The sequence below is a fragment of the Opisthorchis viverrini genome (assembly GCF_000715545.1).
Source record: "Opisthorchis viverrini unplaced genomic scaffold opera_v5_12, whole genome shotgun sequence".
Taxonomy (NCBI): domain Eukaryota; kingdom Metazoa; phylum Platyhelminthes; class Trematoda; order Opisthorchiida; family Opisthorchiidae; genus Opisthorchis; species Opisthorchis viverrini.
This window is the reverse complement of record NW_008751668.1, coordinates 3,812,447-3,836,625: the sequence shown is the minus strand read 5'-3', so window position 1 is coordinate 3,836,625 and position 24,179 is coordinate 3,812,447. Positions and strand designations below refer to the sequence as shown.

At 45.0% G+C, this 24,179-nt stretch overlaps 2 protein-coding genes across 2 annotated transcripts in view; one reads left to right on the top strand and one right to left on the bottom strand.

Annotated features, from left to right (window-relative positions):
- T265_01191 (hypothetical protein) overlaps positions 1-4,919 on the top strand; it is a gene marked incomplete at both ends in the record, with an annotated part of 50,439 nt that extends 45,520 nt beyond the window's left edge. The window contains one exon of the mRNA XM_009165152.1: positions 4,650-4,919. Within this exon, the coding sequence (XP_009163416.1) occupies positions 4,650-4,919 (270 nt within the window). The remainder of the gene's footprint in view (positions 1-4,649) is intronic.
- Positions 4,920-6,333: 1,414 nt separating this feature from the next.
- T265_01190 (hypothetical protein) lies at positions 6,334-24,012 on the bottom strand (the record flags this gene model as incomplete). Its single annotated transcript, XM_009165151.1, has 5 exons — positions 6,334-7,150; positions 10,988-11,118; positions 17,338-17,609; positions 23,366-23,681; positions 23,716-24,012. 5 exons carry the CDS (start codon positions 24,010-24,012, stop codon positions 7,021-7,023), a joined length of 1,146 nt encoding a protein of 381 aa, XP_009163415.1.
- Between the last annotated feature and the right edge of the window lie 167 nt (positions 24,013-24,179).

The following is a 24,179-nucleotide window of genomic DNA, read 5'->3' as shown; positions in this document are numbered from 1 at the left end:
TATGTATATATATATATATATATATATATATATATATATATATATATATAGTCTGGACTTTCCAAAGTACTTTCATAAGCTTTGATAAATCAACAACTATTCATATTTCATTAGTCAATCGTCAGTGGGTAAGCTTTTTTAGAGCCGTCAACTGGATATCTCCATGACCGGTTGTACAACTCACTGCCCCAAAATAAGAGTTTAACAGGAGTCTAAGCATTTTAGTTGGATACAGGCATGGGGTGTTTGGAACTAGTCGATTAGTGTTCTATTCGGTCACTGTTCCATTGTGATAAGCTTGAACATTTCGCCCTAGAAACTTTCCAAGTTTCTTTATTCTACTTCCAGTGAGCTTCTGGATGACACTTTAACCACCTTCTCGGTTTTTGAGTGAAGGGAATATGCGCCTTTCAACACTGGTTGTGCTGAACTCTTCCAAGGGGTTCCACTCGCGTGAAGCTCAGAGCAACAGGCTGACTTGTTCCGTGGTTTCTAAAGATGAAACAGGAGTCTGTTGTGCGTTGTACAGGCTAAGTGAGACCATGGAAAGTAAAAGTAGGTTCACTGATATTTCAAAGTGTTCGCTAGAGTCCCAAGAACGGATTAAAACTCTGAATTAGTTTACTTTGTAGGCGAAGAAGGTCCGGAAGAACTGTTAGAAGGTGGAAAATTCAGCACATCATCATGGAACAGTGTTTAGCGTCAGTTTGAGTATGAAACAATTTTGAAACAACATACAAAACGAAAGGAATTCTGAGTTACGAGTAAACGAACAGTGCACATGGCCTCATATTCGGAGGCTGTTACCTGGAGATCGTAAACAAGCTATATATCATTAGTAGTGATGAAGAGCGCATCCATATGGACGAGTCAGACGCAGAAGTTCCACAGGCATTTGCTCTGTACACAGTGCTGTTCTCAGGTGTCATTTGGGCTCACACTGGAACGTCATATTGGCTGTCAACGCCTAGCGATCACTGAAGTGATACTGCACAACCAGATTCGTTGCCGTAATTGGAACACAACGAATGATCTTGGCTGCACCAGTGCATATCGTCCACAAGGATTTATCGCACTGTTTGCTGACATAGAGTTGTCAGACAACCATTGACGTCATTGCGCTTGTTCTTTTGTTCATGGCTATTAACTTGCTATCGTTTTGTTTTTATGTGTTCTGCATCCCATTCTGTCCGGTGTTGTCCGCTGCATCGAAACGAACCACCGTACATATACACGCTTGTTAGACTGAACTGCACAACGTAAGGGCGTACCTTGCTGTCAGCCAGACGGATCTATTGGTAGAAGACAAATTCAATACATCAATGACACCAAATTTGTTAGTACAGTCTTATTAGCCTATTAGCCACCCCACATGGTTGCCAGTACGTTTACGGAAACTTAATTTAGTTACTCACGATTTACAAGTAGTATATAATATATACATGTCATTCTAGGTTTGCCTTCACCCGTGATCTTAGTCCGAACCACGGAAGCATCAAGGTTTCTTAAAGATGGTCTACCTTTAGTGGACGGAACAGAGTACTTCACGCCAGGAAGTCATGTGAAAGATCAGAAACCAAACAGGCAATCTAAAAAGGGTGGAAGTATCCCAAAAACACTGTTAAACGGAGGACCAGTAATGTGGTTGAGCTTAATTATCGGTCGTTCTTAGTGCTGCTTGTGTGCGTTAGTATCCGTTTACTACTAGGTGCTGGTAACAGCACTTAACAGAGGTCACACAATCCACTATTCAAATACGGTTTATTGGCCGATGATGGAAGCCCGTCTTCTAGAATGTTAAGGAGCATTCCATACCTAGTAGGGCCAACTACCCCGCCGAACACATCTGGATGGCTGTTTCATTTCAAAGATCTTTAATTTAACGAGCTCTTCTTGCCGTGATGTTGTTGCCTTAGACTTATCTGGAATTGTAGGCGATGAGTTTAAGATATTTCAGGGTTTATTGGTTGATCGACTATGCCCACAACCGAACACGACGGCCACTTAAAATGAGCAATATTTCACCTGTCTCACAAAATGGAGCGTAGCACATAAATGCTTACTACTGCATCTAAGAGTGAGAAATTTCAGTGGCGAACTTACCAGGTGCCTGATGCACATGGTCCAAATGACCTTCTACTTTCCTCTGAAGGTTTGGGGGGTCACCAAAGAGCAAACTTCTTGAGTTTTCGGTGGAGCGAATAGCACCCGTTTTAATCATTTACGGTGACATCATTGGTTTCCTTCGAACATTCCCCAATTCACAACCCTCAGACCGCTCTCAGTAAGTCAGCTTGCATTAGTTACCATTCGAGACCTACACATTCATCCACTGATTTTACATGCCGAAGAATAGTTTGTACACGAACCTCAGTCATGATGACCTGTGCACCACGATTCACACACCCACTGTTGCTGTCTGAACAAACTTTGGATGGGTAACGTCCAGCCAGCCACTTGAATCCAAACTGAACTTGGAATTTCGCGCTTCATCATCATCATCATTGTCAGTTGTAATTACCACGTACTCGTTGTACAGTGGTTGTAGCTGCCACAGTTTCGTTTACCGATGATTGAGGATTGGGGGGGGTGGGGTGGGTAGCTGGGAATTGGAGGCGGGAGGTGATAAATTAGTGCGTAAATACAGCAGTCAGTCGACTGTTAAGTGGGGGGTTGGGTTGGGAGCTATGCGCTGAAGCTAATTGCTTGGATGCGTGAGCGCCATTGAGGGCGCAACTGGGTCATATCTGACAATGTCTCTAGCCATTGATGTGGCCCGTCTCGGGTTCCCCATCCAGGAGGACGGCAATGACGAGCGCTGTTCAGTTTGCTGGTAATAGCTTTCATACTTCGCTGCCAAGTCATCGTTTGGCCGCCTCTGGCTCTCTTACACCCTTCACGTGGCTGTGCGAAAAGAGCCCTTCGAGGAAGTCGGTCGACTGGCATACGCAACACGTGGCCAAGCCAGCGCAACCTATGCAGTTTGATCAGTTCATCTAGCGAGGGTGAATTATTTCTCCCGAATACCAATCGACGTACTTCAGAATTGCTGATCCGGTGTTCCCACCAGAATCGGGCAATGCTCCAAAGATATCGATGGTCAAACACTGAAAGTCTTTTGAGATCCTCGGCGCGCAGCGGCCGGGTTTCTGATCCATCTAGTAATATGGAGCGCACCGCAGTGACCTTGACCCTCGACGGATAAGCTGATGTCACGCCCACGCCACAGAAGACGCAGTTTCACGAAAGCTACTCTGGCCTTCCCAATCCGGATGAAAATATCATCTTTCTCGAGACCATTGGGACTGATACAGCTGCCCAGGTAAACAAATTTGTCTACTACCTCAGTCGTTTCATGAGGATAGGGTTCGAGCCCACCCAGTCTTGCAGTATCATACTTGCGCGCAATCACTACGTGACCTCATCAGCAATCAAGGCATGGTCCCTTAGATGAACCATGCATGAATAAGGCAAGCCAAGGAGTCGGCATAAAATCTGCATTGAGGAGCTAATAAAGTGTACCAACTATCTAGCGCAAATCCCTTTGATGAGTGCTCGGGCGGAGTTCGGAATGAAGTTATTGTTCCACCAACTTAGCTTCTGTTTTGTAGACATTGTATCTTCATACGCTTTCTGGCCTAGCCCATTTTACTGGGCTGCAATCAGCTGGAGAGTAGGAAGATAACCTCGCCAATCCAGTGCTTTCAAAAGATGGAACAGAAGCAAACTGGCGACGAAGTGATGACCAGCATATCTGACAATGTCTCTAGCCATTGATGTGGCCCGTCTCGGGTTCCCCATCCAGGAGGACGGCAATGACGAGCGCTGTTCAGTTTGCTGGTAATAGCTTTCATACTTCGCTGCCAAGTCATCGTTTGGCCGCCTCTGGCTCTCTTACACCCTTCACGTGGCTGTGCGAAAAGAGCCCTTCGAGGAAGTCGGTCGACTGGCATACGCAACACGTGGCCAAGCCAGCGCAACCTATGCAGTTTGATCAGTTCATCTAGCGAGGGTGAATTATTTCTCCCGAATACCAATCGACGTACTTCAGAATTGCTGATCCGGTGTTCCCACCAGAATCGGGCAATGCTCCAAAGATATCGATGGTCAAACACTGAAAGTCTTTTGAGATCCTCGGCGCGCAGCGGCCGGGTTTCTGATCCATCTAGTAATATGGAGCGCACCGCAGTGACCTTGACCCTCGACGGATAAGCTGATGTCACGCCCACGCCACAGAAGACGCAGTTTCACGAAAGCTACTCTGGCCTTCCCAATCCGGATGAAAATATCATCTTTCTCGAGACCATTGGGACTGATACAGCTGCCTAGGTAAACAAATTTGTCTACTACCTCAGTCGTTTCATGAGGATAGGGTTCGAGCCCACCCAGTCTTGCAGTATCATACTTGCGCGCAATCACTACGTGACCTCATCAGCAATCAAGGCATGGTCCCTTAGATGAACCATGCATGAATAAGGCAAGCCAAGGAGTCGGCATAAAATCTGCATTGAGGAGCTAATAAAGTGTACCAACTATCTAGCGCAAATCCCTTTGATGAGTGCTCGGGCGGAGTTCGGAATGAAGTTATTGTTCCACCAACTTAGCTTCTGTTTTGTAGACATTGTATCTTCATACGCTTTCTGGCCTAGCCCATTTTACTGGGCTGCAATCAGCTGGAGAGTAGGAAGATAACCTCGCCAATCCAGTGCTTTCAAAAGATGGAACAGAAGCAAACTGGCGACGAAGTGATGACCAGACAACAACATAGGTGGCCCCATAATCCTGTCGTGCCCACTTTGAGCATTTTAGTGTTTCGGCGTCAGTCGATCGGTGAATGTAAATTCGAAGGTCGGCTTTTGATGGGTTCTGTTCCCGGCTGTTCACCGACTAGGATTGGAGGTATGGTAGAAATGAGTTAGCAAACTGACGACAGAGATAAATTTCCACATTCATTATGAATGAAATGGATCTGGCCCACTTCGACCACTTTTTGTCCAAAACCGTGCGATCTCGCTTATGCGCACGGTTCGGTTGGTTACTCTCCATTCAGTCCATGCGGCGAAATTCGTTGGAAATCCACATCCGGTCAATTTTCAAAACATCTCAACCTAATTGGATTGAAATTGGCAGTCGGCTACCGATGGATTTTGTTTACTTTTCTTTTACTACTTATGAAAAAATAGTGGTTTGTTCAGCAAGGTTCAGAAAGATGTAACCAGAGAAATCCATAAGATGGTCACTGTATGAGAGTAATGTGTTGGTCACAAACAGCAAGCCAGCTTTCAAAAGCCGGGGTTCCCTAAGGAACCAGAGAACTGTCACAGTGTTAGTATAATTTGAGGCAGTCCAGTGGTTCCCATAGCTAAGATTACTAACTTAAAAAAAACCTGAGTACCACGAAAGACCTCGAATAATTGGCAAACCGAGATCACCACTCCTACTGGGCATCGTTTACAAGTTACGTTGGTTCGCTTCATCAAAGTTTGAGACAACGCTAGAAATGGGACACTGAAGGGACTGTGAGGCTACTAATTTGTGATGATAATAGGTGTGGTTGGTGATCATTGGCTACGGGCATGTTTTTGATCAGGAAGTCGAGTACAGCACATCTCTGGCAAATATGATGACGAAGATGAACTAACCTATACCATTCTGAGACTGACCGGTCAGGGATACAACCGATAAAGTCAATCAAGCCAGTAAAAAATTCGCATACTTGACAGCGTTTCACCATCAATACTGTTTAGTTAAAACCACAGAGGACAAAAGGCAAACGTAATGCGATGAACAAGCGTTGGATAAAGTGACAAAGATCACGTGGTTTGAGTTGTCCTTATTTCTGGACGGTAGATTGAAAGATGCAGAAGGTAGCGGCACATATGACGTTTATGCACACACACAAAAGTTAAGTCAGTCTGACTATGAGCACACAGGTGATCGATCCTATAAACGACAAACTGGCATCACCACAAGACCTGTTCAGTCTGGTTGATGGCATCTTATCACCAGTGCTCACACAATTTTGTAGAAATGCTTAGAACACCATTGTTCTTTCATAAAAGCCTCCGTATCTAGCCAGAAAGAAAACTGAACATGATCACGACGCAATAGGACACAACCGGATGCTAGTGCGACTAAACAAATTTCTGATCTGCGGCCCGAGGACCAACTGTGTGGTCGCCCTGGTGATCTAGGAAATTTTTGCATCGGATCAGATCAGGGCGCTGGCCGGCTGTGTTACGGCTATCTGATCAATGAACCATGGAGAATTACACCGAAAAAACGATTCGTCGTTTTTCCCTTTCCCTTTTGACCGAGAAGCCTTGCCACAGCTGGTATTCCAAAAATTTTCGATACCACAGCAAGCAACTCCCAACCGCATTTGCCTGATGCAATTGTCTTACAATAAAAGCGAAAGGGGATTTGACGGTGTCGGTGACCGGTGAAAATGTTCATTCAAAGAAAAGCAGGTGATGTGCCACTGCGCAGAACACATCTGAAACGAGGTACAAAACGCGAGGGAAGGGCAATGAACAACCAGGGTCATGGTGATTGGATGCAACGTAGGCGGAGGAACGGGAAGGTACGGAGAGGTGATAGTTAAGGGATTAACGGTCAAATCACAGAAACGTCAGTTGAACATGTTGTGGCGCCAGGAAAGGAACCAAACGAGCAGGAAAACGTACTGCGAAAGTACATTTTTTTCAGGCACATTAGTAAGGTGGATTAATGACACTCCTATTGTTTGTGATGCTTAAAGCGTAGTTGAAGAAGTGCGCGTCATACATGGCCAGCTGAACACCAAAAGCTAGCGACCATGGTACAGAGGACTGACCGAGGGAAGGTGCAGTCTGTGTGACAAGACAAACAAGGTACTGGCTCGTGCTGGTTTTTAAAGTCGTGCGAATAATCGATTTATGCGGAGGGTCCATTGAGCAAAGCTTTTGTAAAATCACGAAGATCCAGAAGCACCGTTCGACATTCTCAATAAAAACACGGTCATTTGTATGTTCACCAATATTACGAGATAGACAGCTGAGATATTTGTTTGCACAAGCTGGGCAAATCCCAAAAGACCAGATATCCATCGCGACCGATCGAGGAAACACGTGATGCCAGTTTGCGGTCACCAGAATATATACGAAGTTCACTGGAATAGACGGAAGAAATAAGGCAGGCAATGGAAACACGGGTGAAAATAGGAATAATATAAAAAGGTAAACCAGCCGAGCAGTTTTGACTAGTACTTATGATCGGGCAAAGAGATTCATCCTCCTTCAAACTTTACCGAGCAGGTAGTTTTAGTTGACCAAGTGCTTTCTGACGAGCAACTTCAGCCTGTCAGAACCTATACGTCTCGGGTGCCTTTTGCTGCACAAGGGATGGGAAACACTATGGACCGTAAGAACTCGATGCGGAGTTCCGTGAAGTAAGGGCACAAGCTACCAAGGAACGATGCAAAATTAAAACGGGTGATTATACACTGGATGTGTGTATGGCAGGTCCGGATGTTAGCCGAATGTGCCAGATTCCTCTCCTAGACTCTCTTCCAACTGCTCCACCATCAGGTATGAATTAATACTGGGATGAAATTGTCCCTCTTTGTACAGTGGCTGTCGCACGGCGCTATCAAGCCCACCCAAGCACTGGATATCATATTAGCGGCACCGGCCAGTCCCGAACATAACTTAGCCCGACGAATTGTCAGATGTCAACGGGAAGTGCGCGTGCGCGCCGGACACGGAAAGCTAAAGAAATGGAAGAAACCCAGAAAGCCGGGAATGTCCGAAGGTCATTTCCATTGGGCCGTGCGACCGGACCCCGGAAACCACCTGTGAGCAAAACCATCAAGGATAAGAATGAAGCGACCACCTTGAACAAAAAACTCCTCGACCGGTGGGTCGAATACTTCCAACAACAGTTATCGAGGCCAGCAGCCGCCATTCATCTGAAGACCACAACGATGATAAACCTTGGACAGCGCTTGTCTGATCCGTTTGCCAACACTTGGGAAAGAGAGACTGTCCCAGAAAATTGGGGAACAGCAGTGATAGTGCCCATTTCCAAAGAGAGGCTCGTAGTGAATGTGATAACCACAGGGAGATCAGCTTGACCCCGATCGTAACGAGATTGTTGGCGTCAATTGTGGTTTGTCGCCTTATGGTGGCCCGTGAAACACCGGCTCCAGAGCATCAAGCAGGATGCCGAACTGATAGGGGTTGTGTTGGCAGGACCTTCACAATCCGTCAGGTGCTAGAACACAGTCATATGTACAAACGACCAACAATTTTAGTATTCCCGGACTTCCATGGCGCATTTGACTCAGTTGACCGGTCTGTTCACCTTGACACACTTGCCCACCAAAGACTGCCCCGGAAGTTTGTGAACATAATAAGTTCTTCGTATTCTCAGACTTCCGGACGCGTGGGAGTATACCGAGAGCTCTCCAAAAGCTTTCGCACACAAAGCGGTGATGACCTGGGATGCCCACTCTATCCATTCCTTTTAAAATTCATGGTCGATGAAATGATGAGACGAAGACTTGAAGGTGTTCAAAAAGCCTGTGACGGTAACCTTGTTTATCTAGAATATGCAGATGACATAGTTCTCGTTTCAAAGAGGAGAAGGTGCAGGCGTTTTTGGATCAACTAACCAAACTCATCCCGTCCTTTGGTATGCAGTTTGCACCCGTGAAGTGCAAAGCCATGCCCTGAACATACAACCATTGAACAAGCCACTTACAGTTCAGGAAGAGGTACCTGGAGTTGTAGAGTATTTTACGTATCTCGGAAACCGTATTGGTTCTGATTGTAGTGCGACAGATGAGAACAGTGCACGAATCTGCAAGCCTCGGGTTTGAGACACCTATGGCGTCAAATCCGTGTATCCTTGAATCTAAAGGTACGTGTGCATAAGGCCGCGGTACGGGCTGATTTGCTGTATGGCTGTGACATGGCCTGTTCGAGCAGCGGAACTAAGACATCTTCAGGTGTTCGCCAATCGTTGTCTCAGAACCATAGCCCGTTTGGGACGGCGTCGGCGAATATATAACGGAACAGTTATAAAGCGAGTTTTCGGTTGTGCAACGGGGACTTCCATCGAAGAATGTGTTCAGTAGCAGAAGCTGTGTTGGTTAAGCCGTGTATCTCATGTGCCAAACCGCTGTTTACCGAAGAGAGTGCTGTTTTCAGTGTCCAATTCAGAGTGGCGGAAGCAGAGAGGTGACCAACGTTTGACCTGACAGCAGGGTATGGAAGAGATGACGAAACTATCGGGAACTGCGGTTCTATTCACTTTCCAAGATGGGGACCGACGTGCCTTCGTGCTATCAAATGGGTATTCTTTATAAAAAAAAATGGATAACCTGATTCATCAGGATCCAGCTGATCGGCGCGATCATTCGTCCGAATTGACATAAACTGGAATCCGGTAGCGTCCAATCTCAAGTGAATAGGATAATTCTTTATCACCAACCGTTTGAATATGGTGCTGGTGAAACACCGACGGAAGGACTCTTCCGCTGTTATTCTCAGATATATGAAACAGATCGACCTGACCCGAACCCATTGAATGATGTATACAGTGGTCGGTGCTTGACATTACCTCTTATTCAACCCTGCCCCTTAAGTCCAAACAGGTGATAATGACATCTCGTAGGACGATCCTGATCCGGCCACAATAAAACCGGTACGGAATAAGGGCGTCGTCAAGTAATATGAGGAGTTTAGCATAGCCCTGGGCGGGCAAAGCTTCTGAATAATCTATCGAGAAGTAAGTTAAAATGTCATTCTTGAGTGATGAGCAAGATAGGACATTGCGCACGTGAAATTGGCTGGAATTTACACACCCTGCACTCTTGCACTATCATGCTGTACGAACTTTCGGTGGCATACGTTGAAAGTTCGAATAGGGAAAAACTGATGGCCGTCACGGCACAACAGTCTGGTCAGGAAGGCTTATGAATGGAGGACGACAGACTAGTCAACATGGACAAACATACTATGTAGATAGGTGACCAGTAGACGAATCCTAAGGGCGTGGCAGCGTGTCTAGGGAAACTCATTCGCTATTCTTGTGTCTTCCGAACTACAACACTCATGTTCTGCTCTCTCTCTTCAAAACTCTCTCTTCACACATGTCAGAAGGGCAATTTAGCAACCAATTCAGTTTAGTTGGTACCAGAGGTTGTATTCGCAACAGTTTTGTTTGCTAATGGTACTGAGGATACAAGCAATGGTTCGATGCGACGACATGATCGGTTCACTGTAGACCAAATCGACGAAAGGAGGTTGCGGTGCTACTCAAGCGCTCTACACTTTCAGTGGATGATGGCTGGGATAGCCACGTGATGCAGGTAGTCCACCAACCATGTGATTGTGCCGTGTCGCTAACTCCTAACCTGTCTCGGTAGTGGATCCAAATCGGAAACGGCAAGGAGGAACGATTGGGCCCAATTTTCGGGGATTTCACACTTCGTTGTGGACTCGAAAACCATCGACTATGGATCGTCCTCGCTCTGCAAACACCTGGTCCCCTACATATGGACTAATAGGCCTAGCTGCCTACAAATCTTCCATGTGTTGAAGGCAGGAATCGAAACCTCAGGGATCATATCGACGACAACGTTCAGGAGGAAAAGCAAGAAACTGCCTCCTGGACCTACACCACTAGATGTGATCAATCTACAGTTGGGCTGAGAACCAGTCGTTTTGATTTAAGGTATGCATGTACTGCCTGCAGTTAGAAAATCACACCCAGTGAACCATTCGCTCTAAACAGATTCTCCTAGCCCCAAAAAACTGCGATCGAAGTACGGCGGTGTATCAGTCGGTTGATAGAACTGCGCTAAACGGTCATATACGCTTTGCTTCAGACACTAACGGAACAAACCGATTTGTAGTCCACTCACTGTAACAGGGGTCCGATCGATAGTACAGTGCAAATTTGACACAGAAAAAGGTGATCCCGCCGTCAGGTAAACACTCACTTGATGCAGTTTTGATGAACAGTAGCTAAGCGGGAACTTGTATTATCGGTGGTCGCCATTCGATCGATATCCTGAAACTTCTTCATTGCTGTGAGCTTCTCTGAAACCTTGCTTTGGTCTTTCACATCCAACTGGAAATGCGCCGTAAAAATACGGAGACAGTTACCAACTGACTAACAGAATTCGGCAGAGTTTTGAAAATGGAGTTGACTATAAAACTTAGGTGCCCTGGATCTTCAATCGATGAACAGATTGGGCTGCGGTCAACAAAATCTTCCAAAAGTACTAATGTTTCTATGCAAGTAATCTTGTCAAATGGATGAAGGTATGCATGCAAGACATGCCTATGCCCATTATCTGAAATCAAGATAAGGAAGCCATAAAAAGTTGGTATTTTGAGTTTCAGGGAGGTTTGGTAAACAATCGGTGGATTTGTTGCTGGGCAACGTTTCGCTTTTGACACAAAAGCTTCGTCAGGCCAAGTGAGTAAGTAGGTTGATTGGGTTTTAAGGCAGTCAGGAAACCAATCCGTGAGATTCCTTATGACTTGATCAGTGCTGGGTGTTGGTTAGCGGGGATGACTAAGATTTGGTTAGGGGAGGTTCGTCTCATGATGGACTCAGGCAAAAAACTTTTGCCGAGTGGCCAAGAAGGTGTGAGTTAAAAATGCTTTATCGATCTTTCTTCCGGATCTTTTGGATGACTTTTATCTGGCCACAAAGAGCTTAATGGGTTTATACTGTGCAAAAAGACTGGTTTTGAGACACGGCTTCTAGCACGCACTGATTAAAGGCGTCAAAAGTGCTTAGTGCAAGTATCTCCACTCAATGCTTTGGTGAAGTTTTATCTACTAAACAACAGGTGACGTCACATTTTCATTAGAAGTTAACCCACAGCGGTTGTTATATTTTTTGCCCATGTTTTGCGTTGATCGCGTCATTTGAGCGAGAATTCCTGAATTTGATGTTGGCACTAATAAAGCTTCTACACCACAGTTGTCTCCGGTATTTGGAGTAGACCCAGAGCGTGGAGCTACCTCTTATATAATGTATCTTTCATTCCTTCGACCCCCTGCACACTCCTAAAACTCATTGTTAGCTAGATGCATAAAACTGTTGCTTACTTTGGAGGCCGTGAAGTGCAAGTGTCCCGCGATATATCTAAATCCTTGGAGCAAATTTGTGGAACAGTCTCAGATGGCTCTTAGTCTTCTTTAAGCAAGAACTGGGGTGGTTCCTGTTTTGTCCAGTATTTTGACCAGGCTAAGTGCCATAAACTCTGAGTATTTTGTAGACTAAATCCGGAAATTGCTGCCAACATCAGTGGTTTGGGCGCTGAATAAGATGGTGTGACGTGGACTCAAGAGTAGTGCGTAACAAGCGGAAATGATTTGTGTCTGGTTGTTTTTGTCCCGCACATTTTGCACACCAGGGTCGAGTTCCAAACGTAGCTTGCAGCCGTTGCCTTACGAAAGCATATAGATGTTTTTGTGCAGCAGTATATTTGGTCTCTAATATTTCCCAAGAAAAGGTATCTTTTCAGAGGGGTTTGGTAAACAATCGGTGGGCAACGTTTCGCTTTTGACACAAAAGCTTCGTCAGGCCAAGTGAGTAAGTAGGTTGATTGGGTTTTAAGGCAGTCAGGAAACCAATCCGTGAGATTCCTCATGACTTGATCAGTGCTGGGTGTTGGTTAGCGGGGATGACTAAGATTTGGTTAGGGGAGGTTCGTCTCATGATGGACTCGGATTTTTCGTCCTTGCTTTTTCAGTCTAGGATACCTTAATGGAAAATTGCTCTTGGGGTCGTTCACAGATTTCATTCACCTGTGTTCGTCAAAGAGTGCTGGGACAATTGGTTTGGGGATGGGGGTGGGGTGGTTAATTGGATCTAACTCTATTTGTACTCTTGTACTTTTAAACCCAGACCATTTCGCTGATAACTGCACACCGCCTCGTGTCATCTCGGCTGATCTAAAATCGCTCTCCACACGCTTGCCAGTTCTACGCTGGGATGCTTGGCGATTTCCACCGCCTCGGTCACCCGCCGCTGTGGTGTGAATTTTAAACTCCGTCTCAGGATGTTCACATTTTCTAAGTCTATCCTATGCCCAGTGTCTAGAGCATGCCCTACCATTGCTGAGTCTTTGACTAACGCCTGGTATTCCTCTGCGTTTTTCGGTGGTCTGTTAATGGAACGCTTATGCTCACCGATGCTGGTGTGCAATTCCCTGGCTGTCTGACCTATATAAACCTTCGTACAGTCGTTACATTTTATTTTGTATACACAGTTCCTAGTCCTATCAACCGGAAGGCGATCCTTCAAATGCACCGACAGCGAGCGTAAAGTTTTCCCCTTCTGGAAAGCTACTCTAATGTTAGCCGTATTCAGTACCCTTCTAATGACTTCAGACCTGTCTGTTTTGTATGGAAGGACCGCTGTTCCGATCCACTCTTTATTGGGCCTTGATGTTGGCACCAACACCCATCTTAGTTGCCGTACAGAGTGACACCTACGGCTGGCTACGAAACCACATGTAACAGAGAATGGTGCTATTGCACAACAATTATGGTTTATCCGGGATGACAGGTATCTTGGAATTTTCATGTATTGGAGATGTGTGTTGCGTATTCACATGCAACGCTGAGCTGCATTTGCGTATCGATCCAGTACGACAAGAACGACCAGATCAATAGTCCTCGTAAACTGACATCGTGTAGAAAATAATACAGAAATCAATGAGAGGAAAGGAGCTTAGTATTAAACTGTGCACTCACGCACAGCTATTGTAGATGTCGATCGTATGGTATGATAAATTGGGACTGAGTGAAGGATGAAGCGGTAAAATAGGTGACCCGGATTTCGCATCAGGATCTAGCTAATCTGACAAGTGCCACAAACGCCGATGTGAAACGGTCAGGTGATCTCCAGGGCATTTGTTTGAAAAGTCGAGGCGTAAGTGAACCACGTTTATGTTTTTTAGCAGTGGAACGGCTAAATTCAAGTTAAACAAACCTTAACAGGTGTTAGCTGGGAGTCATTTTTTAAAAGTCAGGTGCACTCCAGTAACTGGTAATGATGGTTGCATTGTCTTAGATGTGGAAGTACCGGACTGCTTTTTATACGTAGTGTATAAGAAAGACAAACACAGACGGGTTGATTCGAATGAGGGTACCAGTACAACATAAATCTCCAGTGCGAATTTAGTGTGGGCATAAGAATACAACAAAACGGAGGTGACTCGCCGGATAAAGCGAAATTTTGTGGCTTTGCCAAGCGATTATGCACATGCCTTATGCACAGCTGGGGGACGGGGGGACATAATGGTACCCACTAAGGAGAACCTTGGGATACGGTTCTCAAATTACTTTGATTCAGGCTTTCACAAAGATAGCGAAAACGAAAGAACGATTTGGCTAAACTTGAAACCAAAAGGGTAGGTTAAGGAAGACAGGTCACGTGAGGCTTCCGTTCATAGCTCAGTGCCACGCATGAGCCCACCGCGCGTGCTAATGCTGAACAAGCATCCAAAACAGTAAACATATAAAGGCAAAATACCCTCGAATCGATTTCTGTGCGATACAGATGGGTAATCATATTTTTGACATTAAGAGGTTAACAAAAAAATAACACCAGTGAAATCAGTTGGAAGGATATCCGAATACTACTAAAACCAATTGACTTGATAAGGGCACATATGAATGCCTGGTATCCTAATGAGATTTGCCGGCAATGAGTTGTGAAACCACGGAACGCCTGCGGTGAGTCGAATGTGATGCTGCGGGCTAGCTTTTGGTGTCAACCCATACCTCAGGGAACAAGATCGGCGAGCAAACTTTTAAAGGTATGTTGCAAGCCACTGGATATTGACATCAGTTGCAGGTACATGCAGCCATCATCGAACCATGTATTGTTTTGTGATCTTTCTTACTCTTCAAACGAAAACCAAGAATGTGTGTAGGATTGTGGGGATGAACCAACTCAAGTCGCATAACATAGCACTGTTTACGAGATCTATTTTACAGCAAGACGTCCTGACATTTTTCATACCATGCTTAGAACGAGAAGACACGATGAGAATACCAGTGTCAAAATGGAAATCCAGAGAACGACTCGATGTCACGGGTTGTTCAATTCCTGACAAAGAACCGAGGAGTTTCATACCTCTCCGTTCAGCTTGATTTGACAAAAAGCCACCTTTCAAGTTCTACCGACACAGCTTAAAATTGCCGCAGGATTTGATCTGGAAATCTTTTAACTACCCTGAGGCGAGACGGTATAAACACATCCAATTTTCGTTGGCGGACACATGGAAGACTGCATACGTAGGGAAGCTTACAGACGCATGTTTACCAGCTTTATTTAGCGCAGCTAACCCGAGGGTTGTTTTCTTGCACCAGCTCCCCAGGTGTTATGCAGATGTTATTCCCAGTCGATATGTGTTGATTGACAGGATCGGTGGTGATGCGCACAGAGATTGAAAAGTTTTCATACATCAGCTTGGATAACTCATTCGCAGTGCCCTAGCGATAGGGGCGGGAGGCAGCACATTGTATTTGTATCCATAACTGAAAAATACACTTATGAGCGGGAAAATGCCGGATAAAATTTCAGGAATTAACCTAACCTGAAAACCCGACAAATAAGCTTAGAAACGCTGAAGATGTGATCTTTCGTGGATTAGGTAAGTAGTACAGTACCACTTGTGAGTAGTTTCCTTTATGAAAATATACTGCGATATCTCGAATATCGTACCAACTGAAACATGGGGCGGCAGCACATTCAGTTGAAGAACATCATAAACAAGAGTCTGTCGTGAAAAACGAATTGATTTGCGAATGAGTATATTTGTCGGAATCAGTTCAATATTGGTTCAAGTACAACATAAGGTTGACGGGGGAGTGCGCCTACCTGATGGGCCTCAAGGGCGAAACCGGTCATGGGCTGTCGAAGAGTTTTCAGCAACCTTGTGAGTAGTGTCCTTTATGAAAAGAACCCAACTTACCTTACAGCTCGTATTTACAAACTGACCCACCGGTGCACAACCACAGGCTCAACTTGATTGCACTCTCCCTTCTTCGTGTTGCATTTCTAGTGATACGGAACTGTGACCCACAGACGTACTTTACTTCGGAAGGTCCGCCCAACCATTCATATTAATCCCTGGCTTTAACAGCTTCAAATTCCTGGGAGTGAGCTTTTCCTTCAATCTTACGGGGACTGCTCACGTTCCGAGGAAATTCACTTTCCCACTTAGCTTCACCCACAATTCCAAATATATTATACATTCTCCGCCGTTTTGTACTACTCTCCCGTCATTTTCCTTCCTTCACCTAAAAAGATCTAAAATTCGCTTCCCTGGGGACAGGTCTCATTTCCATTTCCGCACTTGTGTGACTCCTGTTAAACACGTTCATACGGTGTGCACACTATTTCGCTCAAGTCAACTTATTGACGTATCTGGTCCTCTCTATTCAGCTTCGAATTTGGCAGCCGTACAAGGGATGCATTCCAAGATATACCTGCCCGTAGTTCTCTGTACAAAAGTTCAATTATTCCGGTTTTAGCTGGTTACCCCACTAGCCCTGAGACTGTCAGTGCTCAGTTTCAGATAGCCTTTCCCAGTTAGTTGCCTTTTTCTGGCTCTCAATTTTTCTATCCCCAATCACTCTTGCGACGAAAACAGGGCGACATCCTGGTACTCAGACGGGACTTTGTGAAATCTATCTATCCATCTACCTTAGCAGAACATACTAATCCGATATTGCCCCGTTGGCGCACATCATGCACATTGTACTTGATTAGGCTTCATTAATATGTAAACTTTCGATAACCTGCGTACCAGTTCCACAACGGCTGCGATAAATTAGCCGAAAGAAGTATGATGAGGAACAACACATCACCAACTGTATTGGGACAATAATCCTTGAACTCGCACAAGCCAGTAGGTTGGAATGAATGGAAGCATGTGGTGACGAAAAGGTCACAGTAAACAAAGATGCCGGGTTTAAATAGGCAAACATGTTAACTTGACCGCCAAGACAGCAGGTGGATGAAAGTATAAGTAGATTCGACAGCGTACACCACCTATCCATCGACGATACTCAACCAGCTATTGGGTACGCTTCTGTGATTTCAGTAAGGCTCTGACTGACGACGCTTCTGATATATTTTTCTCAGGGATCAAAGGCGCATTAGAGCACCGGAACGCCAGGAAGGACAAGTGTACCAGTATCTTATGCTGTTCGTTGGGGACTAAGGTAAGCTTAAACGAGCAAACTGCACACAGTTCGAGCCCAACTAAAATGGGCCGATTGAAAACTTTTCATATTAAAGTCAAAGCTGACATACCTGATGAACAAACTGAACACCATCCGCTGAGTAACGAAACGCATACGGACAGCAGTCATAACCTGCACAAAGGAAAGTACTCGGCCCGACCCATAGACAACTGATGAAGGGTAGAAACTCAGATCGGTAGCAGGTAACAACTGCCGGTCCACATTTGGCACCTCTGCTGGGACTCGTGTCACTCACGTCAGCGACGAAAACCAAAGAGTTGTGTTTCGTCCAAACAAGTTTATTGCCATCGGCCGAGAATGATGCGCCAAGGACCCAGCCACCTGGAAATTGGGAATGAAGTAACGAAAAATAAATTGGATACAGGGTATGAATGACTGATTGGGAGAATAAGAAAACCAGGACGGAACTTAACATGCAACTGGTGTGACGAGAAAGAGAAAAAATTTAGAAAAATGCGCAGAACCTATGAACCATCGGAAGTCGAACGAGACTAGGAATAAATAAAAAATGGACTGAAAACCCTCAACTTGTTGAAATCAGAACACGAAAGCTTCCGATTAGCACTTGCCCGATCAAACAGAGGTAAATAAAGTCGCCACTCCAGAAAACCGCAAGGAGTAAGCGACCAAGGCGCGACGAACGACACCAAATTCCATATTGAAAGATATATTGGACCACTGATGTGAAGATTTGGTTGCTCTTAGATTGGTAGAACGCTCGTTAGTCACGTCCACATGCTTGGGAGTCACTGATCGCCGGTTCGTATCGTATGTTAGTATCTATCAGAATGCACTCCCACTAGCAGTGACGCCTGCAGAAGAAGCAACCAATGGAACTGAATAAGATCGTCTGAAAGCAACGCTAACTAGTACTGCATAGGGTGGCTGAGGTGACCGCCGTGGTCATTATGCATTGTCTAATAGATGTCGGGCAGAAAACTATGGTGCATTTATTAAAGCTCAGTCTAGCAAAGGCAAAATTGTTCTATATTAACAGGCTTCAATTCGATTCGAGTGAAGTTCCACGGAACCTAGGGTGAATTTCTATCAACAAGTAAAAAACTTCATTCAGAAGGTGAAAAAACGGACATAAATTCAAGTAAAAATAACGATTTAACCACCATCAGCTCTAAAAGTGAAGCTTATGAACAAGAAGAAGGGCCGAGCAACAAATAAGATAACTATAATGGGTGAAAGTTATGGTATGCGGTAGTTTGTAAGTGGAATTTTCACACATAGACGTGTCGAATCACAGAGGAGGCGAAGAATGTCACAAAGCTCTTTGGGAGGAGTTGGAGCGGGATTTAAAATGCTTAGTCGTTGCAGTGTCCACAGACGTTCACTGGAACTCTACTCAGCCAAGAGATATGTTCTGAAATATCACAAGTCCTCGAGAGGCGACATGTGGGAGCAATAGGTCCAGTTACTGGGGGTAGACTATTGAAGGACCTATAGATCGGATTCGGGGAGAACAGAAAGGGTTCCCAGATGTGAAACCCTACTAAGGATAGTTTTGATGGGGAATAGGGCGACTGAGTGTCAAAAAATACAGGTTTCCGTCATATTTAAAAGCAGACTGGCTCCAAAGTGCGGTCTGTCTAACGTGCGAATCGGCCAGATGGTTCCTTGGCGTTGAGCCCGATTGCACCCAGGTCCGACGACTGGCACTTCAGACTCTCAAACCCAGAATGTCGCATATGCTCCATGACTTCATCATGAGGTTTGTCACTTAAGGTCTTTTCAAATAGGATCGATTGTTCACCTGTTGTATTCTGCGGAGTGCTTGAGAAGGAAAATGGCCTCATTGTGGAACAATGGAGCACATTGCTAGGGGCAGTAGAGTATCAAAGGATGAATTTGTCAGTTTTTTTTAAAAATTTACCGAGCATACTACCTAATGTTCAACATCCTCTTCTGCGTTCGGTTGTTTCAAATTCTAACACCTAGTAAAAATCCAAACGCATCTTTACTTGCAACGCAAACTTCCACAACTCCGTCCGCCTTTAAGTAGTCCACTGTTTAATTAGTACTGCCTTTTTCGATAGGCAACTTGATAATACAGCTCTCAGCTGGATGAACTATGCACGCTCCTCTCCCTCCAGTACTTTCATGTTTTTAACATGTTAAATTGCCGCGGGGATGCATCATGAACCGATCAGAACGAGGCCAAAAATTCAACATTCCTCTTCGGATACCGGAGGTTCTCACATATTGATTCATGAAATCTACGGTGAAGGAGTTGAATCCAGCCTTAAGACTGAGGCAGCTAAAACATGAAACCACTGATCCGTGGTTCGAATCTAATCTCGGCATTTTGATTGCCCCTGTCTAGAATTGGACAGACACCTTTGCAGTATCCCAACCCTCGTGCTTCCTTCAAGTTGCACGACAGCTCAGCACTGAAAAGGTACTACGTAAGAAAGTTTATGATTTCTTTTTCAGGATCAAAGGCCCCTTCATTATGATAGTTTCTATAAAAAATAACCTTCGCAACGTACAGTTATCTGGCTTCACAAACAACAATGGGGACCGACTTGTAAATAAATGATATAACGTTAGAGTGGCCGGAGAGGCAACAGAAATGCATGACCACACTGAAGATCGAAGTCATTTTGGGAATTAGTGAAAAAGAATGAAAGAAGCAATGGTCCAAAACTTAAGACAATCTGCCCAAGTCATCCAGCTCGACAGAATAAACACCGGATATAGCCAAGCGCGGTATATCTTAGTAATGCCAGGAGGAAAAACACGAGTAAGCATCAACTACGATAGCACATGCAGTCTTACAAAACGTCGAAATATCTTATCAGGAGAAGGATAAAAAGCACTGGTGGATTACGAAAGCACAACATTCATGCCCAATTTCGGCTCCAGCAGAAGGATTTGTTAGAGATATATCACCCATTCGTTCCTAGAATCAGCGTTATAACTGATGAGCTCAACGCTTCCAAGAACTGCTCAGCCTGCTCTCTTCAACACTAGAACTCCAAGAGCCGGAATGGAAAGTGGACAATGAAAATCCGACGCAAGATATGGCTTCTCCGAGGCAAGAAAGTATCCGGATCGAACGGCTTGCACCCTTCAGAGCCTTTGTAAAAGGTTCCATCACCCTACTGGAAACTAGCTGAAAAAGACCGACGAAGTGGAGCACCGCAAACCGGATTTTAATGTTCATCCTGAAGGCCCTAGCTTTCAAGATGTTCTCCAGAATTATCTTGCAGGCGTTGAACGAATTTCGTAAGAAACGAGTTCAGGAACCGAATTAGGTTTTTCACCAGCCAAGTGTGCACTGACAATATCCTAGCCCTGAAATTAGTTCTTGAATAGCGTCTTTCAAGCGCCAACAACAGCTCCTTTCCTCAACCTGAAAGGTGCGCGTCATTCTGCGATCGTTAGGGACAGTAGTAATGTTTAACGACCAGGGATTTTCCTAACAAATTCCCATTCCTTTAAGAGGTAACACAGGCCTAATCCTGCGAGCACGAGGGTATCTACCGTGGGCTTTTGTTTAGGGTTACGTCAATGATGTCAGACCAGGGAGCCGTCGTTCACCGTCCCCTTTCTATCGTGCTCCTGATATGCTGCTTTGAAACCTATCTGCCTGCCCTTAGAATCTTGCTCACAGACAGTGAGTACGCCGATGATATTAGCTCATATCCTTCAGGGGATACAAACCATTTGAACTAACTCGACTGGTTTTGCTGCAGGGTTTGACATGCGCTTCACAAGACTGGGTAGAACCAAGCTAAAACCTAATATCTGCAGAGCAGCTAAAACTGAAAGACATATAGGCCCGAGAGACTGGAAGACAACAGAATCAAGAAAGCAACTTGCCAACCTTCGAGACCTAAGACGACGTAACGTCAATACGTCCGACGGGGACATAGTGAACACTGTCAGTGACTAATTCGTGGAAAGGTAAATGGTCCCTGTGTGCGCGAAAATATAAAGATTCTGTTTGCCGTCCGTGCAGCCGAAACATTGCGCGGGTCTGGTGAAAACAGTGAAGAAGCAATGATGATATAGGCCGTACCGTTTACGAACAACGTTTACAGCTGAAGAACCGAATTTGGACAACATAATGGTATGCGATTTTTTTATCGCTATAAATTAGAAAAATGAACCAAGCAATACGGGCTATACATAGAGCAATGGGCCAGAGTACTCCCTCCGAAAGATATAGAACACGAGTATGTTCGACTTTCGGGAATGGTGAACAGAAAATCGGCAATTTTACAGCGAAAGTGCCCCCATCTTCAGTGACGTCGAACAAGCAAATGCTGCAGTCGATTGCTCTTACAACAACGAAGACTGTGGACAGACAAAAGTGCCCACAAGTTAGATGGCAAACTCAAAGGTTATGGGATTCAGGGTTCCCTAGATTGCATCCAGTCACAACGCAAACCCACGGTAATACAGTGATGCCTCAAATGGGATTGCCATTGAGACCTGATCAAATTGTCTCCTCATGAGAGAGGCCCCTGGTATTAGGATCCCTGATATCATATATATGTCAGATAATAGTATATTACGTTACGCACAATATTTAGGGCCTCTTGTGATATTATTCTACCTGTTTGGGAAGTGATCCTCACACAATGAATAACAAACACGAGATGTCCCTATGAACCTCCATGCCTGATTGGTTCGCGGTATTCCGCGACTTTCCCCTGGTCTGTCTCCTTTGACCTGTCGTTCACTATTCCATCTTCCCTGAAGTTGCATGAACAGTCGTTCTCAGACTCGTTTTCATGTGGAGAACATTGTCCAGGATGAAGCCCATTCTATTAAAGACCATTATTGATCTATAATTGAATTGTCATGCATGTATTCCAGCGCCATCTACCGACAGGAAGACCAAATTTCAGTTCATTGTCATGCATGCTGGTGAAATGCACAGTCAGTGACTGGAACCGGTTGAAATTAGCCTAAATTGCCAGTAAATTGGTGTCCTTTCAGACCAGAATCATAAAAATAGTCGGTTCGCGTTAGCGTTGAAGGGCTTATAAACAGTCGGTCAGAAAACGGAGTTTTATGGAGTTTATGATAGGACATGATCGGACACGAATGATTCTTTTAATAGAAAATAGAATTTACGTGCCAGTCAGCAGTAAAAAGGCGCATGCACCAGGTGGAAACTTTTACGGCTTCACTAATTTTTGGTAATACCGTTATTTTCCCACTGATAATCTTTGTCGGCTTAAAATAGCTCATTAGTATCCTGTGACGTTTTTTCGGTTTTCATTTCACCTTGTGACGTGACCATCTAAAGACCTGGGCTATTTAGCTGGATTAGTAGCTGTACGACTGAGCTAGGGTCGAACAGCTGAGTTCATAACATCGAACGTAGAAAAATGACCGTTAACCTCATGTTCTATGTTATACATCATAATTTTTTGTACTACACATAAGTCATGGAGCAATCCTTTTGTACAGAGAACTCAATCGTCAAGATCATTAGTCAGTAATAATAATATTAACCGTTCATCAGTAACACCCTTCCGGTGCCTAGCTGCCATATCATCCGAAGGAAGCATGAGGGCTGCCATGTTGCCCAAGCCTAGATGGGGAAAGTCGAGATGCAGAGGTTGGGTTCGATCAGTAAGTTCGCGCTCTAACCACTAGGCCGCCTCGCCCCCTCATTGGTCAGTATCAGGAATGCACATCGATGGTGATGGTAAACTTGTCTTTTTTACATCCTGATAGAAAAGCATCGGTGTTGAAAAGTGACGTCATGCTGTCAAATGACAGTCAGGCAGAAACAATTGCGATACCAAATAGCGTTGCGTTCCCGATTTCCGATAGACAGATGGTCCTTATTGGGAGGTGGCATGGTCGGAAGCATCCACATTTTGTGAGTTTGGCACTTTACCCGGCTATTCGATGGCGAAATTCACGATACTCAGGCGAAACAGTACCCTTAGAAAGGGACCTTTATTTAGGGAACAAGCTTGGGAAATACTGTACTGCGTTTCCTCGAATTTGGGTATCTAATTGACGTCCGGATGTGATTTATACAGCAAAACCGGGATGTGTTGAGACAAACAGCAAAAAAATGAAACAAGCGAGGCATTTACCTTCACACTCGTAATGATCGAAAAGGAGACTTCCCAATGAAGAATGACTCCCCCAAGCAGACTGTGAATCTCCACTCTTGAGACGCGCAGAGTAGACGCGCATATGGAAATCAGATGAACCGCAAGCAAGAACAGCATTGTTTGGGTGCCAATCCAGACAGGTAACTGTAGACTTGAAGCTTTTCTTGATGTGTTTGCTAACCCACCAATCCAATTCTTGGTCAAAGCTGCAAACTGCAACAAGCTTGCAGCCACTGCCGACGGCAAAACTGTCCTCGAGAGGTGACCACCTGACGCAGATGGAAGCCCGATCAATCTTTCATGATTAGAAGTAACGCAGCACAACTCACCATCAAAACGACTAAAGTAGGCTTCCATTTCCCATCGCTTTGTTTTGTCCAAACGTAAGCGTTGCGATCTGCCGAGCAAGAAACTATTCTGTTGGATTTCGGCGCCCAGTCGATACCAGTGACCAGAGCAGTATGCTCTTTCAATACGTCTACAATCTGCCACTTGGTACCAGGGGATTTCGGGACATGTAGCAAATACACGTCACTCGTGTTCACGGAGACGGCAAGTAATGAACCGTCACCGTTGAAGGCATGACTGACCAAAGAATCATTACCAATAGCATGTGCAGAAGTCATCGCATAGGATGCGTGATCACTCGATTAGAAGACCAGTGGGAGTATACCAAGGTGGTTAACAAGAGACAGAGGATGCGCAGCTTATCCTTTGCCGTCTCAATAGGAGCGTCGAACGACTACAAAATGGCTGAAATGAAAGTGAAAACTTCTAGTAAGACATCGATGGC